Source organism: Salmo salar, chromosome 10, assembly GCF_965601325.2.
Source record: "Salmo salar chromosome 10, fSalSal1, whole genome shotgun sequence".
Taxonomy (NCBI): Eukaryota; Metazoa; Chordata; class Actinopteri; order Salmoniformes; family Salmonidae; genus Salmo; species Salmo salar.
In genome coordinates, this window is record NC_138300.1 from 77390533 (window position 1) to 77405847 (window position 15315).

General features: G+C 45.1%; 1 protein-coding gene across 2 annotated transcripts in view; it reads right to left on the reverse strand.

The window, feature by feature from the left end:
* The window catches only part of LOC106561048 (MOB kinase activator 2), an 83496-nt gene extending 69839 nt beyond the window's left edge, over positions 1–13657 (reverse strand). The window contains exon 1 of one of the 2 annotated variants that reach the window (XM_045688099.2): positions 13099–13657. In XM_045688099.2, coding sequence (XP_045544055.1) covers positions 13099–13115 — 17 coding nt within the window. In that variant the 5' untranslated portion in view covers positions 13116–13657. The remainder of the gene's footprint in view (positions 1–13098) is intronic. The other variant, XM_014124629.3, reaches the window with a different exon arrangement.
* Positions 13658–15315: the final 1658 nt, after the last annotated feature.

A 15315-nucleotide genomic window follows, 5' to 3' on the forward strand; every position in this document is an offset into this window, starting at 1 on the left:
TTCAGCAAAATGTTCCCTCGGATGCCAAAACGTTACTTCGCAGGGGCTGAGACTTGATTAGTCCGGCCATGCACTGCAGAAACTGCTCGTACGCAAAAAAAAATTCCAATGGCACTCTAAAGTAGGCGTTGTAGTCTGATATTATTAGGGTGGTCCCTGATGAATTTGATATCACAAAAGGGGTCCCAATGCAAAACAAGTTTGGGAACCCCTGACTTAAGACATCAGACATCCTCATAGACAAGGGCCTGGTGAGCAGGAGCCATAGCATAGTAGAACAAGCCTAGTAAAGAAAAAAAAAAGAGGGTAAAAGAACATTGTGGAAACAGAGAGAGCGCGGTAGAAAGGTAGTCGACTCAAATCCTGGCAAAGCAATCTTCTTTTAGTCCCTGCTCCAGCCAGCCAGGAGAATGCAGCGACAGCGAGACAAACAAAATATCCTATGTATCAATTCCACCATAACTGGATTACGCCGAGACAAACGCTGAGTTGTATGGTTTGTTACATTTTGAAAGCAATGGGCCAGACATTTTAAAGTGTTTTTTTTACTTATTTTTTAAATGGAGTCTCAGCGTAACTCCGTTATCATGGAATTGCCCTTATCCAGCTCTAGTCTATATCTTCAACTCTAACCAGGGTTGGGGGGGGGGGGGGGGGGGGGGTCATTGCAATTTTAATTCCAGTCAATTTATAAAAGTAAACCAAATTCCAATTCATCCTGAATTGACTGGAATTAAAATGGATTTGTCCCCAACCCTGGCTCTAGCAAAGGAAACTCACTTACCTGGTCTAACAGTGGCACTGCATAAAGAACAACTGTTATTTGATTTTTTGGGGCCGATTTTTGGGAGTCAAGGAGGCCGATATTTAATATCATTAAATTTCCCAGAGACAGCCATGTATATATATTAAATGAATCAATATTCAAATCAATTAATTTGACTTTGTTTTTACCAAATTACATACTATACATGGTAATATTTTGGGGGGGAATGGTAAATCTCTTAATAAACTGGGTAAAGGAGCAGGACACTAACCCGTAGCTTGCTAGCTATGTACACTAACCCGTAGCTAGCAAGCTACCGGTATCTTGTTTTGTAACGTGCTGTAGCATGAGTTGGTAGCTAACAAGATGCAGTCCAGCCAGAGGTTCCTCGTCGACTTGCAACAGTTTGACACAAGAGGCGAACGTGCTCGCTCTACACAGCGGACATCGGCTGTGCCGATAGTCAAGGAAAGGCAAAAAATATCAGACCGATTATCAGTCGTTCTCTACCACGGAGTGTGTGTATGCGTGTGAGCGTGTGTGTGTGTGTGTGCGTACTTACAGACTAACCCTACCTGGTTGATCCTGCCAGTAGCATATGCTTGTCTCAAAGATTAAGCCATGCAAGTCTAAGTACACACGGCCGGTACAGGGAAAATGCAAATGGCTCATTAAATCAGTTTAAATCATTAACTCGTGCTGCAGGCTTTGGAGTCTGACAGACAGGCCGGACTTCAACGACCTGAGCAACCGGACTGGAGAGGAGCTCAGGTGGACACGGACTGATATGCAAACTGAGCCAGCGACGGCCTCTGACGCAATTGCAGATCGCTGTGTTGTCGTGGAGGCTTCGGTCACCCACGACGAAACATCCCATCCTACATCCAGGACCACGCTCCTATGTTATCAGACGGATATGCAGCTACTGCAAAACTGGACTGGCCTGAGGCTGCAGGCAAAAGTCGCTGCTCTGGACTGTGCTGACCACTCTGTCTGCCAGAATGCTGCCGTTGGCGAGGACATTCTCACCTTTTACTGTTAAGGCGAGGCTGCGAGTTCTACCAACAAAGTAGAACCTAGCACTCTGGTACCCTGCAAACCGTGACCCATTTTGTATTCTACATGAGTCAAATGTAATGGAGTCCATTGTCCATGTTGTGAATGGCTGCTGTTCATACAAGGATTTGTGCATTGCTAGACATGACCGCCGTGTTGACCTGACAGCCAGCGAGGTGAGACAAGTGGTCTCACCAACAGCACACATGCATGAACATTATTGTGTAAGGGGAAGCTGGTTTGATGTTGATATGTTTCCTGTTTTGGAAGTGGGCTGCTCATTGGACGGCTACATGGAGCAGGCCTTTGCAGAGAAGCTGCTTAAAATACCAGCCCCCCGTGGCACGCCGGGACAGCCTCGGGTGTAGGTGAATGATGGTGGTGCTGATATTCGGCAGTCTCGGCCACGTTCACAGGCTTGCAGTGCGTGGCCTCCAGATTGCGGGCCTGATAAAAACTAGGACAAAGCAGTTGGCTAGGTACTGCTCTGATTCAGCCGTCGTGGGCAGCCTAGCTGTTCGGAGAAGGGGGTGCTTTCTGTACCCTTGAGTGCCATGCATACAGGGACCTTTGAAATATTTTAATTATTTTGTGTCAATTTGATTGGTGGATTCAAATAAAGTTTTTTTTAAAGTGTGAGTGTGTGTGTGTGTGTGTGTGTGTGTGTGTGTGTGTGTGTGTGTGTGTGTGTGTGTGTGTGTGTGTGAGAGAGATGGATTGAGATGAGGACATGGCCGCTAACAAGCAATTGATAGCTGCTATGAAATGTACCAGCATATGTAGTTACAGCCTGAGTCAGAGGTAAAGGAGTAGCACTACTCAGACACACACAAATAAAATAACACACACATTGGTATAGGCCTACTCATGTTTATAAAACACACAATGCAGACATCCACACACACTTGGCTGTGTGTGACTAGGGCGTGACACACAGTAAATAGCCATGGCTGATGCGAGTTCATATCTAGCTCTATGAATCTCCCCTACAGCCATCTCTGCAGCCCATTTGAATGATGCAGTAACACCATATCAACAAGCATTGGCTTTTTTCGGCCACCAGCCCTGTTTCAGAGGGAAGTGGACTGCGGTGGGGGGACTACTGCAGAGGTGTGGAGGTCTTACTGGTTCTTTTACAGTGGCCGAAGCGTCGCGCAGGTGGGTGCTGCATTTCAGTAGTGGGCGATCCAGCCTACCCTACAGAGGAAGTGCCGATAAAGAGCTCCGTGGCCTGCTTGTCAGATGGCCTGCTTGTCAGATGGCCTGCTTGTCAGATGGCCTGGCTGTACCGTGTAGGCTCCCTCCGATCGAACATACGACTTGTTCGAACTGCCTAGCATCGAAAGCGGTGAGAGACCATCGCGCATGAACTGCAGACCCCTAAAATGTTGTTAATTTAAAGCGACTGACACTGTACTTGTATTTTATGTAGCGCTTTTCATTACATCTAATATTATTACTACAGCTCGTCCCAAAAGGACACGGTTGCCCGCCGGTGATTCGGCCTAACATGCCCTCAGTCTGACAAGGGAGGGATCACATGTGCAAGCCCAATCCGATCAAACCTTCATTAGGCCACGTGGAGCCAGAGTTTGTGAAATGTTTGATGCTATTTGGAGCATCCCCCCCCCCCCCACCCCCCCCCTATTTTCTTAAGAGACTATGAAGATAGGATCAACTGTAGAAAACCCTGTCACAGTCACTCTCTCTGGCCCTGGGACATGGGCTCACAAACTGACATTCTAACTCTTGCAATAGGGGGATCCCTTGCCCCTATGGAGCCTGGCAGGCTATGGGGGCCATAAACTGGCCTCTCACAGCTCTGGCCCTAGACAATCAGATTGGTTGCTAGGGGCCCCTTATCACAGCATGGTGGTCAGCCAATCACAAGTAGTCAACTTGGGTCACAGAACCCCGACTTCTGCCTCTGAACTAAGCCTCCAGCAAGCAGTGGCAGAGTGAGGAGCGCTCTCATAAACCTCTTACCCTTCACATCACACTGCTCACCTATGCACACTTCTTTCCTCCTCTGGACTTTCCCTGTGTTAGTGCGTCCATGACAGACTAGACTTCATCGGTCATATTGGAACCAGCATACTACTGGGTATTGTAACTGTAGAGCACCCGAGTTGGCGCAGCGGTCTAAGGCACTGCATTTCAGTGCTAGAGGCGTCACTACAGACCCTGGTTCGATCCCGGGCTGTATCACAACCGGCCGTGATCGGGAGTCCCATAGGGCGGCGCACAATCGGCCCAGCGTCATCCGGCTTAGGGGAGGGTTTGGCCGGGGTAGGCCATCATGGTAAAATAAGAATTTGTTCTTAACCAACATGCCTAGTTAAATAAAAGGTTAAATAAAAATACAGTACTGCCTAGGCTCATTACCTGTATAGGCTTAAGATGGCCCCTGTTGTTATTGTTGTCATGGCCTTGTCCAATCCTTTGCATATACTGTTTATGCTAGCTACGTGAGTCCATTCGTTGCCTTCGCTATTTAGCAAGGCCTAGCGTACTAGCCAAGTGCTAATGTTACGGCTTCAGTTTGTATATAGTCTGCTATGTTCATTGCCATTGTGTTCTTGGTGTAATGCTAACGCCTTGAGGCGTCTGGCATGCTTCCCCGGTGAAAGAGTTCGGAAGAGTTTGTATATATATATTATGGCGCCATTTTGTGACGTTTTGGACTTCGGTGAGGGTTTTTTACCATTTCGGGCACACACACGCGCAATATTTTTTTGGAGGCAAGCTTAAGTCGGTGGCCAAAGTCTACGACCCTTCGTCTGTGATTAGTCAACAGTAGGGATTCTTCAATAAAGTACTTCGTCATTGAACAAGAGACGACTCATTTTAATGCAATTTTGTTATTGAGAATTCTGACTATTTTGAGGAAGTGTATACTGGCTATGGTGTCTCAAAACGGACAAAGTACTATTGCCACTTTTTATTTCTAGTTTTTCAAGCGAATGTCTTTTAATGGAGTATGCAAGCACACTCGTTCGGTTCGCCTAAACATTATGTATGCTTCCATTTCCTTGCTACTACAATGTATAGCTGCTGCAATGTATAGGCCCTACTGCTATTCCCCTGTCATTAGCCTACACGTGTTCATTGCTTAAACCATTGTTAGCTTAGCACTGCTACATATTCTTGTTTTTATCTTGTAGGTAACCAGTTTTACTCATCCCCTCCTGCTAAATTGGTGTGTGTGTGTCTTAATTAAGTGCGTGCAATAAAGTGTGTTCGCTCATTACCACGCCTTCGAACAGAGGCGCCGGCCCTACTTTCGGAGACCACCAACAGTTGGCGGCACTCTTTTTCATCAGTCTCCATGTTTGTCTGAGCAGGCAGACATATAGCCTGTGTTCTATCCACCACCCGCACTCAAATACAGCCATTGTTAAGGTCATGCACTCTAAAGCCAACACCACTTTGTCTAGCAGTTGTCATTTCTCTCTCTCTCTCATGTATTACCAATCCATCATTGAAAAGCAGGAGGGATTAAACATCTGTCGCGCCCGCCTGTTTCCCCCAGCAGGAAATGACATGTAGGCATTGCTGTGCAGCTCCCCTGTCATTTAACATCCTATTGAACCCTCAGCAATGAGTTCACCTGGCTTCAAAAGGGGTACATTTGGTCATGGGACCAACATACACAAGAATACAACACACCGAAACCCCAATCCAAAACCCCAATCCTCTGTGTGAAGGTCTTGACAACAAGCTGTTGCACACTAGAAGTAGAAAGTGAAGGGAAAAGGGGATACCTAGTCAGTTGCACAACTGAATGCATTCAACCGAAATGTGTCTTCAGAGGCGGTGGGTGGCTAAATTAAATCGACATCCACGTCATTGGCGCCCGGGAGCAGTTGTTGTTGGGGGTTAAATGCCTTGCTCAAGGGCACAACAGATGTTTACCTTGTCGGCTCCTACACGCCAGGCTACCTTCCGCACCCAGATGGACCCACACCAGAGCTCCAGGACAGGTAAATACCATTGTTGGACAAGAAGAATATAGAGATAAAACTGTCAGAATGGAAAAGTAAAAAAAAATATATATAACAAAAATTTAAATAGCAAGCAATACCTATGATCATAACTGATCATAATAATAATTGATCGTAACTGGATGAAAGTGAGCAATCTCCACGCATCAGAGTAGAACGTTGGTGTGGTGTAGTTAACGACGCTCCAAGGCCTGGGATATCATATTACCAGCTACAGTGCGCATATTTCTCCTGTTTGTAAAGATGATCTAAAATCCAACCAGAAACCTTCCCTCTGTGCGCTGAAATAAACTGCCCGATGTCATTCTTGATGAGTGTGGACATTTCTAAATCGAAAGTGAATTTCTAAAAAACAAAGGTGAAATCAGCTAGGCTAGCGAATATCAAGTCTATGACCCAGAGGCGTGACCGCTGCGTGATAGATTGTTTACTGTGTTGCTAGGCAACGCAATGGCAGCGAGCGGGCCACTCTTAGAAATAGAATGAATAGAACAGGCTTGGAAGCTCTAAACCTGGCAATTTGACTGGTAAACTCATTGGTACACTGGCAAAGGCTGACTGTGATGCAATCATTTCCATGGTATTTTGAAATGTTCCATCAACTGATGCTGGATTGCCATGGTAATGTACAATGCTCACTCAAATGAGGCCAACTGATGTGGCTCATGCCATGGAATGTATTTTTTGTAATGTCAGTCGAGTTGATTCAACAAATCACAGCAGAGATTGAAGGGTACACTTCCTGCTTTTTACTTCCTGGCATGGGCACACTCAAAATGTCTGCCAGTCTACCGATTATGCCATCATTGACTTGAACGGAGACACCCTTTCTATTCATTCTATTTCTATGGGGCAACTGCTACAGTCAGCAGGAGGCAGAAAATTTGCCTTCATTTTGCAATTTGAACGGTTAAACTGTGCCCATGGTAATTTGCTTGACCCAAAAAACGTTACCAAAAATTCTATGATCGTCACAGCCCTAGTGAAACATGAACATGATGGCCTTACAAGATTATAAACAGGTCTTAGCTAGCTACTTTGCATTAAAGTGCCTACCTTAAGCCATTTGATCCCTGCAATTTGATGATTCATTGAATGAGCTATACCCACCCTGCATCCCACTGCTGGCTTGCCTCTTAAGTTAAGCAGGGTTGGTCCCTGGATGGGCGACCAGATGCTGCTGTAAGTGGTGTTGGAGGGCCAGTGGGAGGCACTCTTTCCTCTGGTCTAAAAAAAACAACATCCCAGGGCAGTGATTGGGGACATTGCCCTGTGTAGGGTGCAGTCTTTCGGCTGGGACGTTAAATGGGTGTCCTGACTCTCTGTGGTCACTAAAGATCCCATTGCACTTATCGTAAGAGTAGGGGTGTTAACACCGGTGTCCTGGCTAAATTCCCAATCTGGCCCTCATACCATTATGGCCACCTAATCATCAAAGCTTCCAATTGGCTGATTCATCCCTGTAACTATTCCCTGGGTTATTGCCTTAAATAAAAATGTGTTCCTAGTCAACTTACCTGGTAAAATAAAAGGTTAAATAAAATAAGTCAAGGGGTATGAATACTTTCTGAAGCCACTTTATGTTGACAATATAAAGACTGTAGATGGTAATTGTCAAACATGACTGGCGTTAAGCCTATATTTATGTAATTAAAATTTGGCTACATTTTCTGGCGCCTCAATCATTTCAGCATTTGTTTGGACATGAGTCTGTACCCAGTATGCATATCACCTACATTTTGACATGTATGCTTTTTTATGTACGTACATGAAAAATGTATTTAAATATTATTCCAATGTTGGCCTCTCTGGAGTAATTGTTTGACATTGTGATTGCGGTAATCACAAAGTTATCCGATATACACACACACTAATGCTAGTGGCTGAATGGACGCAAGACCCAGCAAAGTTCCAACATCTAGTGAAAGCCTTCCCAGAAGAGTGGAGGCTGTTATAGCAGCAAGGGGGACCAACTCCATATGAATGCCCATGATTTTGGAATGAGATGGTCGATGAGCAGGTGTCCACATACTTTTGTTAACGTAGTGGTATATTCTTCTTGTCCGACTATTTTTTGAAGTATTTAAAGTATCCAGCTAGCGACTGGAACGAGCTGCAAAAAAAGCAAAAAAAAAAACACTCAAACTGGACAGTTTTATCTCCATCTCTTCACTCAAAGACTCAATCATTGATACTGACACTTGTGGCTGCTTCGCACGATGTATGGATGTCTCTACCTTCTTGCCCTTTGTGCTGTTGTCTGTGCCCAATAATGTTTGTACCATGTTTTGTGCTGCTACCATGTTGTGTTGTTGTCACGTGTTGCTGCCATGCTGTGCTGTCATCATAGGTCTCTCTTTACGTAGTGTTGTGGCGTCTCCCTTGTCGTGATGTGTGTTTTGTCCTAGATTTGTAACCCCAGCTCCCATCCCCGCAAGAAGGCCTTTTGCCTTTTGGTAGGCCGTCATTCTAAATAACAATTTGTTCTTAACTGACTTGCCTAGTTAAATAAAAAGGCTACATTTTATACAAGAGGACAAGCATTAATGTCGAGGCCTGCATCAACAACTCCCACATTGCCTCATCTCTATCCATCCTTTCCCTTCCTCCACCAGTCATGGTCCTGTCAACCTTCTCTTCATCACGTGACCCCGTCATGGGTTCCCTTTTCACCCTCTTCTTCCCTCCACCAGTCTCTCTGGGTACCTCCCTCCACCAGTCTCTCTGGGTACCTCCCTCCACCAGTCTCTCTGGGTACCTCCCTCCACCAGTCTCTCTGGGTACCTCCCTCCACCAGTCTCTCTGGGTACCTCCCTCCACCAGTCTCTCTGGGTACCTCCCTCCACCAGTCTCTCTGGGTACCTCCCTCCACCAGTCTCTCTGGGTACCTCCCTCCACCAGTCTCTCTGGGTACCTCCCTCCACCCCATCGTTCCCTGCATCATTAAGCTTTTCATCCCTGTATCATAACCCCACGAGAAGCTCCCATAGCGCCCCCTCTCCTTCACTCCATCGCTCCTCCATCTGTCTGTGGGTCCTTCTCGCCTTCCTTCCTTCCTTATCAGTTAGGGACATATTGCCCCGTCGCCATCTATTCCTCTTTCCCTCCCTCTATCCATCAGTCCTGGTCCTATCGTCTTCTCCATGTCATCCCTCCATTCATTGTGGCTGTGTCATCCTTCACCCTGCATCGTCTGTATTCATAGTGATTACACGCTTTGTTAACTCATTCAAGACTCCGCTCTCAGGAGTGACGCACTCTGGACAAGGGCAAAGACGCTTTGCATGCAGTCAGGTCTCGCACACACACCAGCAGCTATAGCTCAGCATTCAACGCCATAGTACCCGCCAAGCCCATCATTAAGCTTGGGGCCCAGGGTCTGAACCACACACTGTGCAACTGGGTCCTGGACTTCCTGACGGGCCGACCGCAGGTGGTGAAGGTAGGAAACAACACCTCCACTTCGCTGATCCTCAACACAGGGGACCCACAAGGGTGCGTGCTCAGCCCCCTCCTGTACTCTCTGTTCACCCATGACTGCGTGGCCACACACGCCTCCAACTCAATCATCAAGTTTGCAGACAACAAAAAACAGTAGTAGACCTGATTACCAACAATGACAAAACAGCCTACAGGGAGGAGGTGAGGGCCCTGGGAGGGTGGTGCCAGGAAAATAACCTCTTACTCAGCGTTAACAAAACAAAAGATCTGATCGCGGACTTCAGGAAACAGCAGAGAGAGCGAGCAAATTGCAGTGAGAGAGAAGCATAGGGGGTGAGAGAAATATAAATATTTTTCCAAGAAAAAGAAAATACATTAGTCATCACCACCACATCAACAAGGCGACGAATGTCAGATACAAACCAATTAGTCGAAGCCGGTGCCTGGTTCATATACTGGCAGGGATTCCAATGGGGCGGTGACTGCCTTGTTGTTGTTATCTCTCAGCCAGAATGTCAAGCGGAGGAGAACCACCCAAACAGCAGGCCTCCACCCCTTCCTCTGCCCTCACACTGACTGGGCTAGGGCGGCACACCTTTCAGTGGGGACCCCTGCCTTGACACTGCCGGGGCAGACAAAGGAAGTGTTCTGTTCCTGTGCTGTGTTCTAGATCCTGCCTGGGAAATGATATCAGTGGTGGCCCAGGACCACAAGACAAGCAGACAGTGAGAGAAGCTGTGTGTCTGTATGAAGACGGACCACTGATCTCTCCGTAACCTCACTCACGAATAACAGACGGACGGACAGACAGGCGAGCTCTTTCAAATGTACTTCGATATGCCGTGTGACAATACATAGACCGCTTCTACACAGAATGAAGCTGCGACAGATTAAAATAATACCAGAAAATACAGGAGGGTTTACATTATAAAAACACACAGCAAGTGACTGGCAGTTAGGCTAAGAGTTTATTGAGAGGTCGATATCCACACGAGCTGATGCACTCCTTGAGTGAGCTCAAACAGAAAAATGCATTTGTCTGCTAATCACGTACATATGTTCTGAGCTTATCACGCCATGGCAAAGTTGTCAATTACATTTTCATTACTCTCCTCTCTTTGCAGGCAAATATGAATCAGACTCTGCCCTTGCCTGATTCACCAGCATTTGCATTGTAAATATTGTGTGACTAAGTCAGGAAACAAAATCTGTAGTCAAGAAACAAATAAGGCCAATGGATTGTTCCACCTCAAAAAGCACTAGAAAGAGGCTTGACACCCGCCATGTCAAAGTTTTCTGAAATCATTTGTTGTTAGAAAAATAAGATTATCATTCCATGGATTCCTCACACTCCATGCCAATACCACATCAACAACGAGTATATAGTATCAGTTCTCTATGTTTGACAAGTAGTATGGAGCTGTGGCTTAGAGTACTGTTTCTTCATCCTATGTAATGTATTCTCAATGAATGTGGTGATGTTTTCCCCCCCTGTTCAGAGAAATGTGTATATAGCTCATGCATAAAACTATGTGCACATTTTCCCACTAGAAATGTGTTTCCATCAAATGTACTTGTTGTGGAAAAAAGGTTGTGCGTGATGACGTAGTGCACATAAATACAAGTTAAATGGGTTTCCTCTACTGATGGTTGTCACAAAAACAAAAAATGATATAGCAAGTGTGGCCACTCACGTATTGGCACATGCACTCTAGCCAACTGAGTGCAGATACACGTATAGCCTACATCAGGGGTCTCCAACCCTGTCCTGAAGAGCTACCCTCCTGTAGGTTTTCACAAGCCCAGTTAAAACTAACCTGGTTCAGTTTATCAGCCAGCTAATTATTAGAATTAGGTGTGCTAGATTAGGGTTGGAGTGAAAACCTACAGGACGGTAGCTCTCCAGGAACAGGATGGATGATAAGATTATTATGGACAAAAGAGTGAGATTATTTTTTATCCGTGAAACTGCAACCCAGCATCGATGATCATGTCACCAGAATAAGACCCTCGAAATGTATTGGAAAAGGAGCATCAAGCATATCACCCACGCAAAATGTCTGTAGGTAGAACGAATTATGCACAAAATGTCAAATGCTTTTATGCCCAAATACCCCACCTTGTCTAGTGTATTATGTTTTGTCAACATTTGTAAAGTTTACAGGGGGGAAAAAAATGCTGTTTCCATCAGGCCTGTCATATGTTTTTTTATCCAACATTACTCACATTAAAAGGTTGAATGGAAACCTCGTTATTGAAGTTGTCAGGTTCACCAGTTTCTGACCATTAGGTGGTGCTGTTCGTGCTATTAGGTAATTATTTTATTTTTTTAGAATCCCCCTCGTTAAAGGGATAGTTCACCAAAATGATATATTGGTTTTCTATGGACCAGCTATGACAGCAACCCATGCTTTGGTTGTTTACCTGGCCACTGTTTCAAATGCTAACTTCTTAATGTGTGTCACAAATCCAAAGCAAGTCCATGGTACATATATTAGCATTTTCACGCTTCATGTGGCATTTCATTCAAATAATGTTTCCCCAATGCTTATCTTATCTGTTTCCAACTACAGAAACGATTTCAGAACAATCTGAGATGGTATCACGGCTTGCTGAAATTACATGGAACGACCCCAATGGGAGAATACACTTGTCTTGCAATGTCTCAACAACAACAAAAAAATGCATGAAATGAAATGTATGTATTCACTACTGTAAGTCGGTCTGGATAAGAGCGTCTGCTAAATGACTAAAATGTAAATGTCTCACGTCATGATGGAAAGACAGGACTGGGCATGGAAGTATAATACAATTCAAAATCGCTCCCTCCCTACCCCTACAGATGATACATGTGACCTGTCAAAAACCAAGCCAGAAACTGAGCTACAACTCTACAATCCATTATTATCAAACAAGCTACAAGATATACAAGTCCCATCTTCAGAGCTAGAACTCTAAAGGCGGAAGTGTCACCCAGAAAATAAAGTGACAGGTCAGCATCGCATTCGCAACGAGGTGTCAATTCCCACGATGACGTCGCCACACACCTGGCTTGCCTGTAGTTACAGCACAATTGACCGAAACAAACTACACCGTCATGATAACCTCTAAAAATGTATTTGCTCAACCAAAATATGATACATTGTGGCTATGATCTAACATGTACTTTAGACGCGTACGAAAACGTAACAAAATCAGCACAAGTCACCGTGCCTGTGTACAGCCAGCTAGCTAGCTCCCGCTAACTTGTTACCTAAACTAGCCAATTTACAGTGAAGACGAAGTCAACGTAGTAAGCAAAACCTAGCTGGCTAAATAGTTAGCTTGTTTCCATGTTGAAATCTGATCGAAACGTTAGCCAAACAATGCACCTTGCGAGGGAAATGACGTTACACAGAACACGGCGAGTCCGATAAATCTAGCTACCTGAAAACTAACTAGTTAGATATCTAGTTAACGTTAGTGTAGCCTGCGTGACGGGCTTCTATAAAAATACATTTTCACGACCTAATCTTCTTGGCCACTTACTGTACAACGTCAGGCCACACTGCACCGGATGCTCAAAATAGCTTCTCGCCGGTTAATGTTACCGCGTTGGCCAAAAATGAGAACATGCCATGATGATATCTACAGTACTTAGGTAGCTAGACATCCAGAGGAAAGGGGAGTCATTACCACCATAATAGTATTATGTATCGTGCATTTTCTGATAGTAAAAGAGCTAAACATCGTTTGTTTTGTAGCTGTCAAATATTACCGGCCACAAAAGAGATTAGTAACTGGTACTGTAACGTTATGTGCTGTCAACGGGAAAGGGCTAGCTGTACTCACCCCATTAACCAATCCATGATGTTTGTAACTTGGGTAGGGATAAATCCGCCAAGGCTGCTGGAGGCGACCCCCTTACTTTATCCGGGCACCCCTCGCTTCCCCGCCTGGCCCCGACTCCCGTCTCTTCGTGGATCGGTTTCTCCCTGTGCCTAATTCGTTCGTCAAATGTCAAAAACGTATCGCTGGTGTCCTTGTTCTGAACCTGAGCCTAGATAACTACAAGAACATGAACAGCTAGCTACCTAGTCGGAGCCGTGGTGCTGCGCTGAGTGAGAGGAGCGCAGCATTGAGTGACTTTGAGCTCGAAGACGAGTGGAGAAGAGCGGGCAAAAGTCTCGGTCCAATTTCCAGTCAGCGAGGTATCCTGCTGGGGCTTCGCTTTACGTCCCTGTCCGCTGGAGTGTCGAATGTCCTTCGCAGACTGCAGGACCGAATGAATCGAGTCTTGCGATGCAACTAGTCTAGCTAGCAACACTCTGTCATGAATCCTTGTACTGTATTAGCTCTGGAGCTCAAACCGCTAGCTACAGCAATCTTCAGCTGCTGCGAACGAAATCCGGAAGTAAACACTGATCCGACCATAGAGATAGATAGATAGATAGAGGACTCTAGTGCCCAAAAGCAGTTTTAGAATGTATTAATTTAACTAGGCAAGTCAGTTAATAATACATTCTTATTTACAATGACTGAGAATGAGCAGAGCAATTCAGGAATGTCACACTTTTGAAGTAATGTTAGTCAGCTGGGTGGGACTTCCAATGGGTTACGGAAGGATCACATAATTGCATCCACTTCATCAGGAGGGATCAGCCAATGAATTATACTTGTGAACAAACATTCCATCATAACTCCAAATGGCAGTAAATTGTCAACCTTGGCTTTATACCTGTTCAAACAGCACACTCCGGGTGGCAGTTTGCACCCTTTCAGTTTGTTTACCAACCATAGAAGTAGTAGAAGAAGAAAATGGACTACTTCAAAATGTAGAGGGCCTCAGTGGCGCTGCCCATGCTCTCACAGATGCCATAGTGGGACAGATAAAATGTTGTGTCCTCTAACTATCTCTATGGGTCCAACCGAGCCCATTCCTCGTGAGTCTGCGTGGTGAGATTTGGAAATCAATGGGATATGTAGTTCTAAGAAGACCCATTTTCCTTCAACTTGCTTCCATAGACTTAGATAGAAGACGCAGCTTTGTATCTGTCCCATTATGGAGGCTGTGAGACGACGAGCAGCGCCATACGTTTAGAGACAGAAGAGGAAGCGAGACATCCCACTCACAAATGTTTCTGTTTCAATGGAAGTCTATGAACTAAGTAGACCAGACCCAGCTGCTATCGCATTGGTGTCTAATGGTAAACGGCCTGAGTGAACTATCTTAATTTATCCACCATATTCGATATGGTATGAGAGTACCCACTGGGCATAGACATCAAATCAACGTCTATTCCACATTGGTTCAACCTAATTTAATTGAAACGACTTGGAAACAATATTGATTAAACCAGTGTGCGTCCAGTGGGTAGTTACCGTTGCAAGTCCCATACTGTTTTTGAATGGGCTTTAAGCTTATATAATCAAATTTATGGAAACACGGTCATATAGGATATATATACAATTATATTCGTATTTGTGTATTGATTTGCTCATACCCAATGCATTGAATCAAAATACTTGACGAATTAGAAAAGTGTCAATGGAACTACAACTCCTGCAGCCTTGATAGCATGCCGTAGCGTGCCTGCTTGAGCTGAGGACGGTAAGAACCCGTTAGTTACAGGCTGTTTTCTATTAGATTGAATGTTGCCAGCAAGGACTTTTGGAAAATGCAACAAAAAAATGTGTTTATTTATAGACCAGCATGGTGTCAAAAATGAGACATACAGCTGGTGGGAGGCGTATAACGTGAATGGCTAGCAACCCAAAGTTTGCATGTTCGAATCTCATCACGGACAACTTTATAATTTCCCAACAAATGTTACATTTAAAAAAATTCACAACAAAGCATCCTTCTCTCATGCTGCCAAACATGCCCTCGTAAAACTGACCATCTTACCGATCCTCGACTTTGGCGATGTCATTTACAAAATAGCCTCCAACACCCTACTCAACAAATTGGATGCAGTCTATCACAGTGCCATCCGTTTTGTCACCAAAGCCCCATATACTACCCACCACTGCGACCTGTACGCTCTCGTTGGCTGGCCCTCGCTTCAT